Raw genomic sequence first — 20,298 nt, 5'->3', positions numbered from 1 at the left:
TTGTTTGATTTTTTAATATGAGATGCACTTTTTTTTGACATTGTTTGTTTTTTTAATATGGGATTCATTTTTTTTAATATTGCTTGATTTAGTTGGGGCCCACACTTTTTTTAATATTGGTTGATGTTTAGGTGGGGCCCACACTTTTTTAAGGATCTTTTTTTTTTTTTAATCTTCGTGCCTAGTCAAATTATATCATAAATTAGGACAAAGAGAGTACCTCTTAGTAATATGATTATGGAATTTTTATTATAGAAAGTATTATAATTCAATTAATTAAAATTATTAATAAATTATTTTACTTAGTCTGCTTCTCCCATATATGACTTTTCTTAGTTTGGTTCTACAATTGAAAGATTTGAAATACACCTTCTCCTACCGAGTTTCATGTCATCATCTCTTTCTAAATTCAATTATTTATAAGTTTGAATTTGAAATAAATAAAAAGGATTTACTAAACAGATATTGTTAATGTAAAACTAAATTTTGCCAAATGAAAAAGGAACAATGTGTAGCCCTTGCATAAAGCAAATTAGCAGTTAAAAGAGGAAGCACCAAAATGATATAAAATAAAACAAAGTAGTAATTTATTTGAACTGTAATCCGTATATTTCAATTCTTAGCATTAGAAAATAGCCAAAATTGTCATTTGTAATTGCAAAGTCAAGTGGAGCCCGTATGGCCAAAAAGCATTTGTCAAAATGGCTGCAAAAGCGTGTGAAGTAAAGAAATCAAGTGGGCTCATACTTTTAAAAGGACTAGTACCTACAGAATACCATAAAGTATAATGGTTAAAAAGCATGTAAATATGAAATTTCGAAATTGCCCACCCATGATGACGAAGTAGACGACAAAAGTGAGTAAACACAAAATCAAATCTAAAGCAAGATAGACCAACTAATTTCTCAATTGATATGAACAGAAAAGATAACTGATTTGCACCTAAATTTTTGTGGGAAAAAGAAAATGGAAACGCTAGAAGGAGGGGTCGAAGCTCAAGAAGAAGAAGAAAGGAAGCAATCAAAATTCTAACAACAGCAATGAATTTAACCCATAAATTGGAAAACTTAGAATAAAAAATTAGGGCAAGAGCGAGAAGCATACCTTAAATTGTAAGAACAGATTGTTACAGATATCAGCACAAATTGAAGATGAAGATGAAGCAAGATAGTTGGACAGGCTGTTTTTTCTTTTTTCTGATCGTTCCAAAAAGATAAACATGGATCATTCCAAGAAGATCATTTGAAGAAGTGTTTAGAAGTGGGACAGATGTTTGGTTAGAATTAGCCATAAAAAAAAATCATATTATTGACGTATATGCCCTTCTTGTTCTCACTGATGAAGAAGAAGAACTGGCAAAATTGATAGCCCTTCTTGTTCTCAGTGATGAAGAAGAAGAAGTGGCAAAATGGTGAAAGTGCTACAGCACGTGTCATCGAGAAAGAAAAAAGAGAGCTGAACTGAGAATACCAAAATGCCCCTATTAGATGGTATTATTTGGAGAGTACCCTTCGTCGTACCTGAACTTCCACTTATTAATAGTCTAATATAGTCTGAGTCAGTTTGTATGTAAGATTACTCTGCTGAGTGACATTTTATTATTAGTAATTGTTTGCGGTGGAACTCTTAGATTTTTAGGGCATTGGATTCTCATCAATGTTGGGATTACTCAAGTCGACATGTTCGCTTCCGCTTCATCCACACTGCTCGCGTGGAGACCTCTCTCTAAGGTGGAAAGGTCCCCTACTGGTGGTATTTTTACATCCTACAATTTCGGCAGATCGCTTAGCCTGTTCATCATAAAGAAATGGATCTTGGATTCAACTCAGTTCGAAAGGCTAGCTCATGAGGCCGGACAGAACTAACCAAGCAGGTATATATAAGAAGACCATGTACCCTTTAACCCACCGATGTCAGACTCTGGCAATAACTCTATTAGTTTTGATATCAATTAAAAATAAGTTAAATTCTCTCTCTCTAATGCGATTTCTTCTTTTATATTTTATATGTCTCGATCGGTTGTGCGTCATGTAAATCTAAATTAATCGAGCAGCAAAACAAAAACATAAAACAAACCCATACAAAAGCTAAACAAAAACAAATCTAAGTCAAAAGGGTTTGTTGTTATCAAAATGGCACCTACGTTGAGAACGTACGTAAGGTATGACAATATACTTTAAAATAGTAAGCTAAATACATCTACGTAATCGCACTCTCTGGTCTGTTGCATGAATTTCATCATGAAATTCAAATTGTATGACTTATATCTGGAAAACGAAGCATATATATACATTACGAGTACTAAGCCAAATGAATAACAAAGGAAACCGATTAAGGCAGTTACAACAACAACAACAACAACAACAACAACACACTCAGTGAAATTTCACAAAGTGGGTCTGGAAAGAGTAGAATGTATGCAGACCTTACTCCTACCTTAGGAGGTAGAGATGTTGTTTTCGGTTGACCCTCGACATATGGACAGGCAGTTCAAAGCAGTTTAAAAAGTCATTTGAAAATTTTATTGAAGCATGATAAAGATGTCTAAAAAAATGAGACGTAACTATCATAAATTAATACAATAATCAAAGTCCAAAAAACAAAAAATAGTATCATAAATCGAATGACAAGAACTATAAGAATAATACTACGACTACTAGTATGACAACGCTTAACTACCTACTAACCTTCTACGATTAAGGCAGTTATGAAAATCAAATGAATATTATAATAACAACATACCCAGTGTAATCCCACAAGTGGAGTCTGGGGAAGGTAAAGATTAAAGTGCATGCATATCTTATCCCTACCTCGTAGAGGTAGAGAGGTTTTTCCCATCAAATCAAATCAATATTATATGGATACAAAATAGTTTGGTACATGATACATGGTTAACACTCATGCATGACCCTGCTTATTATGAATATACACAAGCTAGGTTTAGTATAGACAAATTAGGGAACATGATTAAACTAAAAGTTCAATATATACTATACTCCTCCAGGAACTAGGGTAATACCTTCCCCATATTATTAATTACAACGATCAAGAATGGCTAAAGAATTTAACTCTGTACTATATTTTCTGATATATGCTAAATAACTACCAATGTATTTTAACAAAGTTAGTATAACATGTCATTTACAACAAATTTTAATTTACCAAACTAAGGCCAGTATAAATTATCACCTATTGTAATAAGTTTATCTTAACATGATACACTCATAGAAAATTATACCGTTGATTAGTGTACATAAGTTAAAATCTTATATAATAAAAAATATATAGTTTTGCAGAATATATAGAATGCAAGGTCGGCTTGAAGGGGACGAAAAGCAACAGCTGGCGGATGCTATTTATAAGCGTCGAGCTAAATTCTTGAATCTGCCATTGAGTATACAATGAATCGTACTCTTCTTCAAGGGTATCTGTACCACCAGCTGTACACTTTGCATATTTGCGTATATTACCTCGCCCACTTGACTCTAAATCAATCAACAAAATAAGAAGAAAAAAAAAAGGGTTAGACAAACTTTAATACTCTTGCAAATGTCGTGATTACAGCCAACAGGTCAATCCTAACAGTTAGGGCTAAAAGTGAAAAGATAGTTGGGCTCTCAGGTGTTGAATTGGGGTTATTAGGCCATTGCAAAATATGGGCAAAAGCCCAAGAGTACTCAAGGATATTGGGTCATCTGATGGTCAGAATAGTCCGAACCACAGCCTAGAAAAAGTTAGGTCCATGATCCACTCTCAAACTCTCAAATCAATATTTCATTTGTTGAATATTTTTGAGCAATACACCTTCTGTATCAGTTTGTTTGTCTTACTTTCCGAATGTGTCTTTTCTTCTTTATTTCCACATTTAAGACCACAAGATAGAAAGATATTTTAGTACATTTTACATATCTTAGTTACTTTCTTAAATTCCGTACCAAGTCAAAACCAGACAAACAAATTGAAACGGAGGAAGTATGTTTTATTTCTCTTATTTTTACTTTCCTATTCCGTTCTTGAAAATTTAAAGAGAAGAATAGTAATATTATTTTGCAAGTATGAAAAATTAGTATGTAGATCACTAAAAGAAAATAAGATATATAGAGTGTGAATCACAAAATAAAACATGCAGCATTATACTATTTAAATGACTACTAATCAACAAGTTAAAGGATCCAGACTTACAAAGTAGACGAAAAAAATAATGCTCCCTCAACTTCAAACGAACCAATTTATATGAGTTACATCTGAAAACATAAATAGGATAAACCTAACATTAATATGCTAAGAGCCGCGAAAATGCCCGTATTGCAGCTTCATGCAAAATCTACAAATCAGGAATTTTCCCAGATTCACTCTATGCTTTCATAAAAATTGCTTCTCTTGTCTATTCATCAGTAACACATCCCTTGGAAGCAGATTGCACATTTTTGATATACTGCAAGAAACAAAAAAATTACGTCGATATAAAACTCTTTGGTTTCAAACATATATCCATTACTACCAAATAACGTACCTTGTAGAGAACTCCTCGGTCGGCTTTATATACAGGGGGAGTCCAACTCTTTCTACGCTGCTCAAACTCCTCGTCTGATAACTGAACGTCCATTTTCTTCTTGGATATGTCAATTGTTATTACGTCTCCATTTTGAACAAGACCAATTGGACCTCCTTCCTGATGAGGGGTTTGAATGTAAATAAATCAAGTTCATATATTTTTGTACTTTTTGGCCTAAAAGTGCTTATCTTGCCCAAACACCACAAAAAGTAAAAAAAGGGATTAAAAGCCAAAAAAACACTTCAAATAAGCCAATCCGAACACTCTCAGACTGTTATCATCACGACTGCAAAGATATCTATAGCTGCATGCTTATATTTCTACAACAAATTTTTCTTAGAAGGAAATACAATATTCAACAACTTAAGTAAATTAATGAAGTCATGTAGATGAGCACACTAAAACTAGGTGGAAAGAGATCAACACTAGGAAACAAACAAGAAAAGTCTGGCTACCAAAACTAGTGATTGCCCTCTCAAAACTAGGAACCTATTAGTTGAACAAATTTAACAGCTGAAACTGGTACTTTAGGATATACAGTAATAACTATTATCATGCAAACATTTTCTGACTAAAGTCAACAACAACAACAACATACCCAGTGTAGTCCCACAAGTGGGGTTTGGGAAGGGTAGGATGTACGCAAACCTTACCCTTACCTTTGTTGGGTAGAGAGGTTGTTTCCGATAGACCCTCGGCTCAAAAGAAAGGAAGAGAATTTGAAGCATGATATCAAAAGAAAATTTTCTGACTAAAGTGCCATCAAATTTTCACTGACATTTCTCTTAACTGTGTATGGTAACCTTAGATAGGAGGTTATGAAAGACACGGATTACGGTAGAAGGTTAGTAGGTAGTTGAGCATTGTCCTATGTATCCTTTCATACTAGTAGTCATAGTATTACTTTTTGTAGTTTCTTGTCCTTCAATTTCTACTACTATATGTTGTTTCTTGTACTTCCACTATCTTATTAACTTGTGGTAGCTACGACTTTCTTTTTCTCAGACATATTTATCATGTTTCTATAGTATTTTTCACGGCTTTTTATAGCATCATGTCCTTGTGCCGAGGGTCTCCCCGAAACAGCCTCAACCTCCCAAGGTAGAGGTAAGATCTGCGTACACTCTACCCTCCCCAGACCCCAATTTGTGAGATTTCACTGGGTATGTTGTTGTTAACTGCGTATGGTGAGGTGCTTATATTGTGGTTAAACTTTTAAGTGCCTCAGGGGGAGGTGCTCATAGGGGTGTCATTTTTATTAACCCCCCACCCCCTTTAAAGATTATTCCCGCATCCAAGATATTAAGGTGGCTCCGAAGTTCCTGATGGCTGAAAAAGTACAAGCTAGACAACACAGTGAAAGCAATCTGGTAAGACGGGAGAAAGGAACAAATTATGCATGATGCAAAAGAAGCAACAAGTTGAGAAAACAAAAGCTAATGTACCTGTGCCTCAGGACATATATGCCCAACAACATATCCATGAGAACCTCCAGAAAATCTTCCATCAGTAAGTAATGCAACATCCTAAGGTTCAAGGAAAACAAAATAAACGTTCAGCAACACGGAAAACAGAAGCTACGAGCTAACGTCATGCAACAGATTCAAAATGAAATACTAGTAGAGAGACAAAGAATGACAAGCTATAACTTTTACGAAATACATGTCAACTATAAGTATTGACTAGAATGAAAGATATAAGAGACAAGGAAGAAAAAAATCTCGCATTGCGTACCTTTCCAAGACCTGCACCCATAATTGCGCTTGTGGGTGTTAGCATTTCGGGCATTCCTGGTCCTCCCTTAGGCCCCTCTCCTCTAATGACTACAACTGTTCCCTGAAAGATGGTACACAGAAGATATGTCTAGACTACCCAACATCCAACACAATGGAACTGGCTTGAAAAATAAAGCTCAAACTGTTGCAGCCAATTACTAATCAACAAACAGACGAGGCAAATGCAAGCTAAAACTGAAGAAATCAGCTAAAGTAACAGTCAGTGGGCATGATACTTCCACAAAGTATCCAATTTACCTATCTGAAATTCCAATAAGATGGTTAATTACAGCAACTCAAAAAAAGGAAGAATATAAGATACTATATATTTACAGCAGAGAGATAGCGCGATGTGTAAGTCTATACAACAAGAAAAATGAACAAAGCAGAGATTTCATTGTTTCTTCTCTGCTGCCTTATCAAAAATGAAAAGTCTAATGTCATGCATTAGACCCATAAAGAAGACAAGGACCATTGCCTCAAGAAATACATGAAAGAAAAGCAAAAAGCAAAAAGGAAAAGAGAGAGAGCACAGCTTATTTTCATTAGTAAACTAGCAATAGTTAACCAAAGCGTACGAGAAATAGCCAAAGGATAATGGCAAAAGGCAAAAGGCTTTCATGTATTAATATTTTGATAACCTTTTAACCATTAAAAATGCCTAGAAAGGGGAATCTGTTTATAATTGATTCATCGAAGATAAGATTTATTGTCAGTATAAGCTTGTACCCGTTTTGTCTTTGGACTTCAAGAGCTTTCAGTATTTACTATTAATCTGAGCTATTAATGCTCCTTAGAAATCGACGCTTTGGCACTCATTGCCTAGTGTATCAGGATAGAAGTAAAAGAAAGAAATACAGGGAAACGGATTAGCTGACTTGCCTTAAAACTCAAAGGATCTTCTGAGATAGCCGCAAGCATAGCTTCCTCTCCTTCAAACACTAGGGCGGGGCCTGATGAACAAGTTCCCGTCAATGTTCTATCTTCAAGAGGTAAATAGACAGTGCTCAAAGACACCAAATATTAAAAATTCTAAATAAGGAGAACATACCTTTAAAGTACATTCCTTCTTTTCCAGTGATCTTTGCCACGCTACCCTCTGGTGCAAGATTTCCATATAATATCTGAATATGGGCTGTTTCTTTGATGGGGTTTGACAATGGTCTTATAATTTGCTAGAAGAAAAAGAAAGATGGACAGAAGTGAGTATTTATCCCTGATAAAAAAACATTACTGCAACACATGGTAAGCACCATTGGTAAAAAGACCTTACCTGACCTTCAGCTAAAGAAGGAAATAGCTTTGCATTTTCAGCCATGGTCTTTCCCGTGACTACAAATCAAAGAGCACGTGAAATCAGTTCCACCACTTATTAGATGACAAATATAAGAAAATGTCTACTAAAGCCATCATCAAAACCAAATACCAGTCATACAGTCCCCATCCAAATACCCAAGCTCTAATAGGTGGCGGATGACTGCAGGTGTACCTCCAATCTACATAATCAAGCTCATCAATTCATCAAAACAAAAATCAACAGCAGTGACTGGCCATATAACCAAAACTAAAATTATATTGGCATACATAGTGTTGCACAAACCTTGTGCACATCCTCCATAACATATTTTCCACTAGGTTTCAGATCTGCAAGGAAAGGAACCTCATCGCTGACCTTTTGGAAGTCATCTAGAGTTAATTCCAAGCCAACAGACCTGTAGAGATGCAAAATCATGACTAACATACTCATCCCAAAAGTAAATTGTGAACTCTGCAGAAAATTTGCTCACCTTGCAATAGCAATTAAATGTAGTACAGCATTTGTAGATCCACCAAGTGCCATGACTATCACCATTGCATTTCGAAGTGAACTTTTTGTGATGATATCTCGAGGTTTCAAGTCCATCTTCAACAATTCCAAAAGATATTTTCCCGCTAGGCGGCACTCATCCATTTTCAGTGGGTCTTCAGCTGGTGTGGAAGAGCTATAGCATTGAAAAGGAGACGCTGAAAGCACATATTAGCAACAATTCTTGTTAAACAAAGTTTAAACTACATCACATTGTTTACCTGTAAGGGAGCGACATTCCCATTGCCTCAATAGCCGATGCCATGGTGTTTGCTGTATACATTCCACCACAAGCCCCCGCACCCGGACATGAATTACGAACTACATTCATCCTTTCTTCATCACTGATACCACCACTAACATACTCTCCATACACCTGTAATTAAAATCAAAGCAGAGAAATGGTCAACACCAAAGTTCCTACAGAAGTGAAGATCCGTGAGTGATTTTTTTCTTGAAAAATCTAAGGCAGAAAGCTGTCTTTTAAGTTTAGCCTTCTCATAAAAAAAAATTCAAGTCACACAGCATGCATCTATCGTATAAACCATAACAACTACAAATCACAAATGGCACGTCTGAAAGCGCTCAACAACCCTTTAAATGCTTTTACATAAAAGATCAAAATTGTCATAATGGGGATGGTCTTTTGTCAAGAAAAATCTTCGCCAGTTGCCACAAAATATCACATGGATAAAAATTGTGCTGAAAATAAGAGGACGAAGACTTTACCTGAAAGTATACAAGTCAAAAACAAGTAAGGTGTCAAGGGAATACTTCAACAAAGTATTCATTGATATATTTTTTTTAATTAAATTTACCCTAACATCAGGGTACATTTTATTATGATAAGCAGATAAAGACCAGCATACATTTTATTATGATAAGCAGATAAAGACCATTCTCCCCTAGAGCATGATATAGAGGGACACGAATAGAATATGTTTAGATGGAATGACATAGGCTTGGAAATGTTTAAAATTTTATTTTCCCACTATTAATATTGGGTTAGAATAACAAATTATATAGCTAAGAAGAAATCGGAATCCAGTAAAGCTTTTACTTCACCTCCTTACTGCATATATGTGTCTTATCCAAGAAAAAGATCATCCAAAAAAATCCCATCCTTTAGGCAACTCGAACTCACTTTACAAAAGCCTCTCAAATATCCAGATGCTCCTCCATGGTTCCTCAAGTACTTACATAGGGTAAGAGAACTTCAACCAGAACATGCTTTCTCCTAGTTTCAATGGTTTTATTTCTATAGACCATCCACTGATATAGTGATATGTTTTTACCACATGTGAGCTTATTGTTTTCCATGTGTCACAAAGTCTATTCAAAGCCCTAACTAAACAGAAGAATTTTATAGCACTTCAAAGGCAAAATGGACAGAAGAATTGCTAAAAGGGGCAATAAGAACAACTTAGAACAGCAAACTAGCAATTCACTACACATACCTGGAACGCCGATACTATGTCGAATGTATGCCCTTGAAAATGACCAGGCTGTACATTAGAGAAAAGGTAAAGGATCAATAATGATTCAGAAGCAAACAGAATTAGGAATCAACACGTGATGCAGCAAATGACCTCAAAATATCATTAATGGTTGTTATATTAGTAAGAATCTAGAGTTGTTTGTCTCTTTTTATTTAGTGTTATTTCTAAAAAGTCGGTTACCCTAATGATTAGGGAGTGAACTAATCGATGTGTTGGCAGCAAGTGTCTCCAATGCAATTTTTAGCATTTTGATTTGTACTTGTAATGCAACGAAAATTCACTCTTTGATGCAATGAAAAATAAAGGAACAAACAAATATTTACACATGAATTTTTGTTTCCATGTTTTATTTGTTAAAGTTTAACTAATATTTAGCGACTAAATAGACATATTATTAGAAAATCCTCTAATAATTTAAAAAGAAAATGTCTTTCATATTGAGTGCTTCCTTTACTATCTCACTTTCTCAGTACATCAAAACATAGATTTCAAATACTACACTGTTTCTCTTTCACCTATCCTTTTTTATATTCCTCCCTGAAAGTTCAGTCTCCCTTTTTGTTTATTCTCCATTGTTATTCAACTTCACTTTTCTCGAAGAAATTTAGAAAGTGATAGCATGGTTCCAAGCAGCAACATCTCAGAAGATAATATATACTCTACAGGAAAAAAGGCTTTGGATCAACGAGAAAGAATTCGAACATGAATGTTCCTATCTGACCTTAATGGTGCCACCATATATCATGATACTTGGTCTGTTTAGTCTTCCCATTGCCATAATTGTGCCTGGCATCTGCCAAAGTACAACAAGCAGTTATCATTCGGAAGAGATACAGCATGCTGGAATACATGTTTTTTGCTTGCTCAAACTGAAAAAAATGCTCAATTCTACACAAAATCTTAAGAATATTATACTTGTACCCACTTCTAATTGAAAGTGGTATGTTCCATATACATAGAACTCTCCAGGAAATCAACCTGGGATCTTATCTACTCCAAGAAATATAACCTACACAAAATATTGCAAGTCTTTACAGGGATAGGCAGCAACTTTTTTGAAAGCAAAACAGAAAATGTATTGAGTAGACCAATAAAATTGCAAAGCTCACATCTTTTTCCCCATAATAATAGCAAAGTTTGCATCTTTTATTCAAGAAATAAAACATAATACCCCAATAGAAACTATTTCCCATATCGTCAACTTTCACACTCCAGAATTGGATAAGAAAACTCGCAATTTCCCCAAATATGAAGAACATCCATTTTTTTAAAAAGTAGCAATAAAATTGCAAAACTCACTCCCCCCCCCCCCCCCCCCACCACCACAATAATAGAAAAAGTATTGAACAGATGATTGAAAATTGCAAAGCTCACATCTTTTTCCCCACAATAATAGCGAAGTTTATAATCCCAGTTACCAAGTTACCAGGTCACCAGTGTACAACCCCAAACCAACACTAATGGAATAATTAATATATAAATAACTAAACTCTGCATAAATAAACCCTGCATAACTAATCCCTGCATTACTAAATACCTGCATAACTCTAACCAGCAACCATATGACCACTTAAAAAAGAGTTTAAGTATTAACTAATAACTAAAAATGGTATTCTTTTTTTCAAGATTCTATTAGAAAAGTCTAAAAGAGACTCACATTTTTGTCACATCCAGTATAGCAATATTCCCATCATACCATTGAGCAGACATGACAGTTTCAATACTATCAGCAATCAAATCTCTTGATTGCAAACTAAAACACACGCCTCTAGTCCCCATAGAAATAGCATCGTCCCCATAGAAATAGCATCACTAACACCAATAGTATTAAATCTGAATCCAACCATTCCAGATTGTTCAACCCCTTCTTTAACAGCTTCAGCAAGCTTCAACAAATGCATATTACAAGTGTTTCCTTCATACCAAACTGATGATATCCCTATTTGGGGTTTGTCCATATCATCATCTGATAATCCGACACCGTACATAATCGCCTCGGACCCACCCTGGACTTAGGTTCAGTTAAGGGGCTGTTTGGTTGTTGGTTAGGAAGTGAGTTATCCATGTACTAAAACCACAATAACTAGTACAACGTTTGGTAGCATTTAGCTGTTATATAGCACACCAAGTACGGTGTTTGACTAACAGTTCACGATCAAGCGTAACCAACACACATGGAATAACTAGTACATAGATAACTAAACTCTTCATAACCAAACCCTCTATAACTAATTCTTCCATTACTAATACCTGCATAACTCTAATCAGGAACCAAACGACCCCTTAAAAAGGAATTTAAGCATTAACTAATAACTAATTTTTTCAAGATTCTATGAGAAAAGTCTAAAAGAGGCTTACATTTTTGTCACATCCAGGAATAGCAATATTTCCATCATACCATTGAGCAGACATAACAGTTTCAATACTATCAGCAATCAAATCTCTTGACTGCAAACTAAAACACATGCCTCTAGTCCCCATAGAAATAGCATCACTAACACCAATAGTATTAAACCTGAATCCAACCATATCAGCTTCTTGAACCCCTTCTTTAACAGCTTCAGCAAGTTTCAACAAATGCATATTACAAGTATTCCCTTCATACCAAACTGATGATATCCCTATTTGGGGTTTGTTCATATCATCATCTGATAATCCTACACCATATAGTATTGCTTGAGACCCACCTTGAGATTTTGGTTCAGTTATTCTACTACTGTATTTGTTGAGTTTTTGTGATGGTTGGGGTGGTGATGTATCTGATGACGTGGCGACGGCACGGATGGTGAGTTTTCTTGAGTGGGGCCTACATTTTGGGAAAAGGTTGGTGGTTGGGGTGGTGGTGGGGGTGGGGGTAGGGGTGGGGTATATAGGTGTAGATAGCAAATTTGCTTGCATAGTGTGAAGTAGAGAAAAATGGGGTTTTGGGAGGGTTTAAGGGGTTTTTCAAGATTGAGAAAAATGGAGTGAAGGGGTTTTTCAAGATTTGAGTGAAGGGATTTAAGTAGGACAAAAAATGGAGATACGTTTCAAGTTTTTGTGTTTTTTTATAGTTGGACTCTTTGTTTTGTTTTGTTTGTTGAGTGAGATAAGAATGATGAAAGAGAGAAAGGGTGGAGGAGGGAACTAAATTTTTTGTTTTTTATTTAAAAAAAATAGAGGCATGTTATCAGTTATTGAAATATTAACCAGGATGTGGTGCAGCTATTCGCCCTTAATTAGATATCTCGAATTCGAATTTTGGGTATGAGAAAAAAATTTGGTAGGGAGCATTTTTCCTCTAAAATGAGGCCCTATGCGGCATAAATCCGAGTATAGTCGGGCTTCAATGGGAGTACCGGGCACTAGATGGAAAATAAATAAAAAAAATTATTGAAATAGTATTTATAAAACGGAAAAGTTCAAAAAAAAAATTGCTCTTAACATATTAGAACTAGCTCAAAGGATCAAATTGTGATTTCTAACGCCTATTATGGTAAAAAAATGTGATTAACATATTAGCAGTGATTGCTCATATGGTAAGCGTCATTTACCTTCAACTCAAAGATTGTGTGTTCGAGTCACTAAAGGAGCAAAAGAAAAGCTCCCGAAGAGAATGGTAAAAAAAAAGATAAAATTTGTCCCTAATATTGTTTTCAGCTTAAAATTATCTCTTCATTAATGACATAATAATATAATACTTAATTAAATTTTAATTAAACAGATGGATCCTTTAAATTTTGACCCGAACTATTCATAACCCACAGAAAGCAAATGGGCTTGCTTAGTGAGAGGTTTTAGCAGAAGGGTTTTAAGGGATTTTTCAAGATTTTGAGGGAATGATAAAAATGGAGTGAAGGGTTTAAGGGACTCTTCAATGGAGTGAAAGGATTTTAGGTGAAGTGGGGAGAAGTATGACAAAAATGGAGATTGGTTTATTTATATACTTGGACTCTTTTGTGTTGTTGAGTGAGAGATAAGAATGAAAGAGAGAAAGGGTGGAGAAGGGACCTAATTTTTTTGTTTTTTTCTTTTTTGAAAATAGAGGCATGTTTATCATTATTGGAATCTTCTTTATAAAACTAGACAGCGTATGCTCGTGAGTATGATTATAGTATATTTACGTATATGTAATTGTGTTTGAATAGTGATAATATATATATATAACTATGTTCAAAATACGATTACTATAATATTATAGTTTGTGCTCTGTATCCTAAACTTTATTATATTAGTGTGTGTGCTACGAATATAAAGTTGGCAAAAATTTATTAATATTTCGAAAACAGAAGACTTGTTTAAAAGGAAACTATTTTTCTCTCTTTGAGATAAAATAACAGTAATATTTAAGCATTAGTTGATACTTTGAACTTTAATTCGATTAATTTAAATGTGTAAAATATTTATTACTAATGTATGTAGATTAGACCTAAACAATACTTATTATTATTTATCAAATTTTGATTTGAATAATTCTAATTCAAATTATTAAATTAATCTTGCATGTTTAAAACGAAACAAATTAGAAATTTAATTTTGTATTTAAACGAAGAACTACTATTTTTTAATTTTTGGTAAATATTCTTAGTTTAGCTATTCTACTTGTCATGTTGTCTTTTGCACGGTTTTTTAAGGAAACGTCAAGTAGAATTATAATTTAACTAATTTACCTTATTAATTATTTGATCTCCATTTAATATTAATTTTTCTTTTATGACATTAATATCTTTTCACATTTATTAGAGTAAGAATAAAAATGAAAAAGTAATTAAATTCTATCTTATTTTAAAATATAAATATTTTAAGTATATTTATTTTAGTAAACATAACAAATAAATGACATGGCGGAATAGCAAATGCAACAGTTAAATATTTAGATTAGAGCTCAAGCTAATATAAGAAAATAAAGAAAATTGTATAGTTTGATCACTTAACCTTTTGAAGAAAAGTAATAATATGGACTCTATGTTTTTGCTCTACAATAATTTCATTTCCTCCCACTAATGGGTTGATACGCATGTGGCAACGAATCCACCATTATTGACTTAATGGGAATATTTTGGGAATTACATGAATATTTTTTTATTTTTAATATGGGGTGTACGTTTTTTTTTTTTAATATGAGGTTCACTTTTTTCCCTTTTTTTAATATTGCTTGATATTTTTAGTATGGGGTCCACCCGTTTTTTTTTTTTGGGTCCATAACTGATGACAAAGCATGGGTTTAACCCATGATTTTTAATATGAGATGCATGTTTTTTTTTTACATTGCTTTTTTTATAATATGGGATCCACTTTTTTTAACATAGAGATGGTGGGGTCCACTTTTTTCCTTTTTTTTTTTATATTGTTTGGTGTTTTTAATATGGGATCCATTTGATTTTTTATTTTTTTTGGTCTGTGACTGAAGTCGAAGCATGAATTTAACCCATGCTTCTATATAGAAATATGATATGATTAACTGAATAAATTATTCTTTTTATGAGAAAATTAGAAGGATGGGGTCCCTTATGTCTGAGATAAGTAACACACTCTTAGATATATTATCGTAAATTTGTCTAATAATTTCATATAAACACTCAAATTACGGCATATTTCGATTGAGCATCTAACAATAATAAAGTGTTTCTATTATATATTTTTAGCTCAAATTTGGAAAAAATTTATGTATGTGTTCGCAATGGCCCATTACACATGTAGCTTAAAACAAAAATAACAACATATCAGGTATAATATCTCAAGTATGTCTAGGAAGAGTACCTTTGTGGGGGTAGAGAAACTGCTTCTGATAAACCCTCAGCTCAATAGAAAAGTTTCAAACCTGGTTGCAAGAAAAATATGATAACAAATAGCAACAGACAAAGCAAATGAAGCAACAAATAGCAATACATATATATAAGTTAACCATTTAAAATATATAACCTCATTTTATTACATGCATTAGCCTCAAGCTTGTTGCAATTGAGGAGGAGACATATTTTATGTGGTTAATGTATCCACATAATAGGCGCTTGAGAACACACCAGTGGCATACGCAGAATTTTTCATAAGTAGGGTCGATATTTAAAGAAGTAAAAAAAAATAAAAAATTACTATAATGACATTATATCTTAGAAAAAAAAAATTAAGCTGAACTACAACTTAATATATCAATTTAGTTAGACTTTAGATAATTTTATAAAATTCAACTCCAAAAGAAAACGATGAATGTTTTCAAAAAAATTAAAAAAACTTACATTTGAAAGAGCAACACACAACACCAAAAATTATAAAGTAACTTTAATCTCCAAATTAAAAAATATAAAAGAAAAATGAGTAAATTTTTCAAAGTGAACACATGACCTCAAGGTTGCTGTTGAAGAGCGTCACCAATGAGCTACTGAAGCTATATTGCTTGGCAGGGTCATCTCTTTAAAGTATTATTCATATATAAATAAAAAAAGTTCGCGATTAAGGTGTGTAGGATGATAACCCTTGAATACATTTGGGTCCGCCGCAGTGTAAATGATTTTCTAAAATTTAAGCACGAAATGTCTAATAAAAACACCAATCATGTATTTCAATTTAGGTGCTCAATTAGAATAAACAGTAATTCAATTGTCTAAATAAATTTATTGAAAAATTTAAACGATTATTGATGTATTCCACGTAAAAGTAATGCGAAAAAGAGAAGTTTTTGCTCAATAAGCACAACGCAGAATTTAAAATTTTGTATTCCTATTGTTTAAGCGATGGTACGACTAGCTTGCCACTAATACTTTATTTCCTATAGTTCTGTCTGCGAGCTACATAATTAATTTAGCTGACGAGCCTACAACTAATATAATTTTAAACTTGAAAGTTTGGCACTCCTAATATAGTGCACAATATAATGTACTCTATATAGGCCCTACACAAATTACTTGGATATTAATGAAAGGGGCTAATAGTTGCTACTACTATATTGTTTGTATATGTTAAAAATTATACACTTGTTTTAGGATTTGATAAGATGCGGTTCATTTTGGGGATAATATTGCATGGTTCTAGGTCACCACAATTACAAGATATGAAGTTTTTCTCCATGCAAAGACTACCCTGACACCACGAAAAGTTTTCTCAATTAGTTTGTAAAACCCTTCCGAACTTGAAATATCCTCGTTAATTAAAAGGATCGTTTGATATACTAAGCTCCCGCTATGTGCAGGATCCAGTAAAAAGACCAATCTATCCCTATCGGATCTGTCGTACACAATTTTACATTGTACTCTTTGACAAGAGATTGTTTCACGCTTGAACCTGTGAAACCTTCTAACCACACAACAACTTCTTTTTGAAAATCTAATTCCTCCAAATTAATTACAGCTCATTGACATTATGTCATATAGCTAGGTATACTGGGAATAATTAAGCTGCTGACACTTTCCTACAATATACTAGTTTGACTCACAATAGGTTATAGTTCCCTCTAAACAACGCCCAATTAATCCAATTTTCATTCTCCTTGTAGCTATAGCCTATATACAGCACTATAAAATCTTAACCTTACTCCCCTATGGTGTTTTTCCATAGTTATGTCATAATGTTAAGCATGTATGTTAAGTGGTAAATAAAGTCTTGGTTCTCATTCTTGTTGCTTCACGTACATCTTCTTGTGTCTTTTCGAAAGAAAAAAAAATTGGGAAGATTGATTTGGAAAATTTCATAAATGAGGAATTATAAAATACTCAAATGAGCACTACTAGGAGATTTGATTTTATAATTCATTACAAGTATTATTTTAGTTATGCCACTTTTAATATGAGAAGAAAATGACCTTACAAAGATCTTTTGTATTTAAATACAAAAGATCTTTGTAAGGTCATTTTCTTCTGTAAGTGGATACAAATCTTTTTTCTTCAGCAACAGGTATTAATGTATTTTAAGTTACATAGTTGGTCATATTAGTTATCTTCATTTCCAGTTTCTATTTGGGATTTTACATTGTACACCAAACTAATGTGTATATATATATAGTTACTATTCTATTATATCAGAAGAGTGGGTTTAGTCGTCAACCACCCACTCTTCTAATATAGTTAGTTAAAAAAAAATTAAGGGGGGATCCACATGAAGAAGTAGAAGATAATTGAAAAAGAAAATTAAAGTGGGGTCCATGTAAAGAAGTAGGAGACAATTGCAAAATAAATAAATAAATAAATAAATAAATAAATAAGACATTTAAATAACGATAATAAATTCAGAAAATGGTAAAGGCACGCTTAGAGAAAAATTTAAAGAAGAGAAATTCAGGAAAAAAGAAATAACGATTTTAAATTGAACACAAAAACGGCTAAAGAAGTCATAAAACCAAATGATTTAAAACTTATACCTTTGGGTAAGGATAAAAATGCATTAATTTTAGGTACATATGTCTCACACAAATAATAAGGAATAACATCAAGAAGACGAACTATAAACGGCCAAGAAATGTATACACATATTTTCTTAAAATGATGAAGTTGGTCTACACTTAAAAATTTAAGACTACAACAGATGCTTATACATGAAAACACTTTTAGAAATGTATACACATATTTTCTTAAAATGATGAAGTTGGTCTACACTTAAAAATTTAAGACTACAACAGATGCTAGGAGCCAAGGTTGGATGTTTCCGTCCCCAAGATCACATAGAAAGAAAGGGTAGACACATTAGGACATTAGAGAAACAAGTTAATAAGGATTAAGAAAGATAAACAAGCAAGCTCTTACTGATTACAATACAAGAACAAGTAGGATAAAACATAACAGAGATAATAGATGTACTCGCCTAGGATAGTATCCCCAAAATATAACTCTTTTCTGAGAAAGAAAAAGTTTATGAAAACCCTTCGATCTTTTAAAAGATTAAGATGTTACAGCAGTTTCAAATGGCAATTCTATTTTCAAAAATGAGATTTATTATTTTACAAAAGATTCTTTGAAAAAGAAATATCATTTCAAAATTCCTTAAAGAATCCTAGAGTTCTTGACGTCTATAACAAAGGAGATAATAGAAATATTACTTTAGCTGAAGTATTAATTTCTATACAAGCAGCTGAACGCTTATTAGAAGCCAATGAAGAAAATTTGTCTTTTGTTGAAGATAGTATTAGGTGGTGTCAAAACCAACTTGATAACATAACTGTTATACCCCAAATTTTATACACTGGATTATTCGTAAGCTTATCGGCATAAGTTTAAGGACGAGATTATTTTTAGGATATGAGACAAGGACTTTCTAATTCCGATTTTTAATGAGTGCACGATTGCTTGTAAATTCAATTGGTGTAGAAATATTAGTGGAGACTAGGGATTAATTAACCATGATTATATTATTAAGTGGTGATTAATTAAGTTAATTACACCTTGAGTGGGCCTCACCCAATTTGTTAATTAAAAAAATATAACAAAATGAAATGAAATGGATGATTCATCATGGTGGGCACATGTAGGAGTATTAGGATTCATATAAATAGCAACTTGGTAACTAGGTGATGCCATAATTCTATTCACAAACCTAGTGAATGAGAGAGGAGCTCCCAAGCCATGGCCACTCACAGCCATGGCAGCTCTTGAGCAGTTCACGGCCAGCCCCCTCCCCTCTACATAAATAAATTGGCAATCTTCAAGTTCTATTGGAGAAAGAAATGGAAATCTCAACAGCCATGGCAGCTCACAGCCATGGCAAATTTTGATCAACTTAAGCTTCTAAGGTGTCCTAATTGAATTTGAGGTAAGGGTTAATACTCTCCTACATGTTTTAGTGATAGTTTGGTCTTTGTATGAATTGGTGGATATGGAATTGAATGCAAGAATTGTGTAGGTTGATGTTGAGACTTGTTTGGGCCGAATATGGGGCTGTTTTAAGCTAGTAGGATGAGTTAATTTTAACTGATATTGTTGCTGTTGTTGTCATGGATTAAATGATGAAAGTAAAGGAATTTGATGGTTAAAGTTGGAGTTATATTTATTTAGTGGGTTGTTCTTGTTAAATTGAGGGATTAAGGGTTATGATTATATATTGTGTTGATTGCGATTGATGGGCTGCCTTAGGACTTGTTATACTGTTAAGATAATTTTCTTGCATATAGGGTTGAGGTCGTTGTTGTGTTGTTGCTAATGTGAATCACTAATTTGATAAGAAAGAAATGTATAAGATATCGTATGCGAAGCGTATGTGGCTTGTTGGGTGTATATTTTAGATATTTGAAGTGTATTGGGCATTGTTATAGTATGTGGGCGGTTTTGGAGTATCCTCGGATCTAGTTTCGACTATTTCTTAATGCGATAACTTAGACGTGCTTTGGTTGTTGCTATGTTGATTATTGTATAGTTGGAGTAAATGTGAGGAAATTGAGCGATATAGGGGAAATGCTTCCCAATTGTCTTGAAATAAGCTACTAACGTTGAAGTACGTTTTATGCCTTTTCATAGCTTAATCATAGTCTTGACGTCTTAATAAGGTTGAGATAATTTGGGCAACGTATACAAATCGAGACACGGATTAAGCGCCAAAAGTATGTAAAGCTAACCCTTTTTTTTGGCATGATCTTTATGAAACAAACAAACGACGTGTATATGATTCCAAAGAAATTCCTATTCTTAGAGCCACCAGGATGGCTAATGTCCTTGATTTCCAAAG

At 33.5% G+C, this 20,298-nt stretch overlaps 1 protein-coding gene across 1 annotated transcript; it reads right to left on the bottom strand.

Moving 5' to 3' along the window:
- Positions 1–4,109: 4,109 nt before the first annotated feature.
- On the bottom strand, positions 4,110–12,773 carry LOC132640286 (dihydroxy-acid dehydratase, chloroplastic-like). The gene is made up of 14 exons (XM_060356810.1): positions 12,034–12,773; positions 10,397–10,468; positions 9,634–9,681; positions 8,398–8,552; positions 8,118–8,312; positions 7,931–8,042; positions 7,757–7,826; positions 7,604–7,662; positions 7,382–7,505; positions 7,213–7,283; positions 6,290–6,391; positions 6,001–6,081; positions 4,514–4,672; positions 4,110–4,435 (listed from the first exon to the last, which is right to left on the bottom strand). Exons 1-14 carry the CDS (start codon positions 12,571–12,573, stop codon positions 4,385–4,387), a joined length of 1,839 nt encoding a protein of 612 aa, XP_060212793.1. The 5' UTR covers positions 12,574–12,773; the 3' UTR covers positions 4,110–4,384.
- Between the last annotated feature and the right edge of the window lie 7,525 nt (positions 12,774–20,298).

The sequence above is a fragment of the Lycium barbarum genome, chromosome 5 (assembly GCF_019175385.1).
Source record: "Lycium barbarum isolate Lr01 chromosome 5, ASM1917538v2, whole genome shotgun sequence".
NCBI lineage: Eukaryota > Viridiplantae > Streptophyta > Magnoliopsida > Solanales > Solanaceae > Lycium > Lycium barbarum.
The sequence above is the reverse complement of the archived record's forward strand: the minus strand, read 5'-3'. Positions and strand labels throughout refer to the sequence as shown.

What these genes read in the sequence shown, in the direction of transcription:
- LOC132640286 (XM_060356810.1), bottom strand. Translation starts at nt 12,573, where the DNA reads ATGCAAGCAAATTTGCTATCTACACCTATATACCCCACCCCTACCCCC. An exon ending in GGATGGGGACTGTATGACTG is followed by an intron (nt 7,663 to 7,756) that starts GTATTTGGTTTT and finishes TTTGATTTGTAG; the next exon opens with TCACGGGAAAGACCATGGCT. An exon ending in AGAAGGAATGTACTTTAAAG is followed by an intron (nt 7,284 to 7,381) that starts GTATGTTCTCCT and finishes CTTGTTCATCAG; the next exon opens with GCCCCGCCCTAGTGTTTGAA.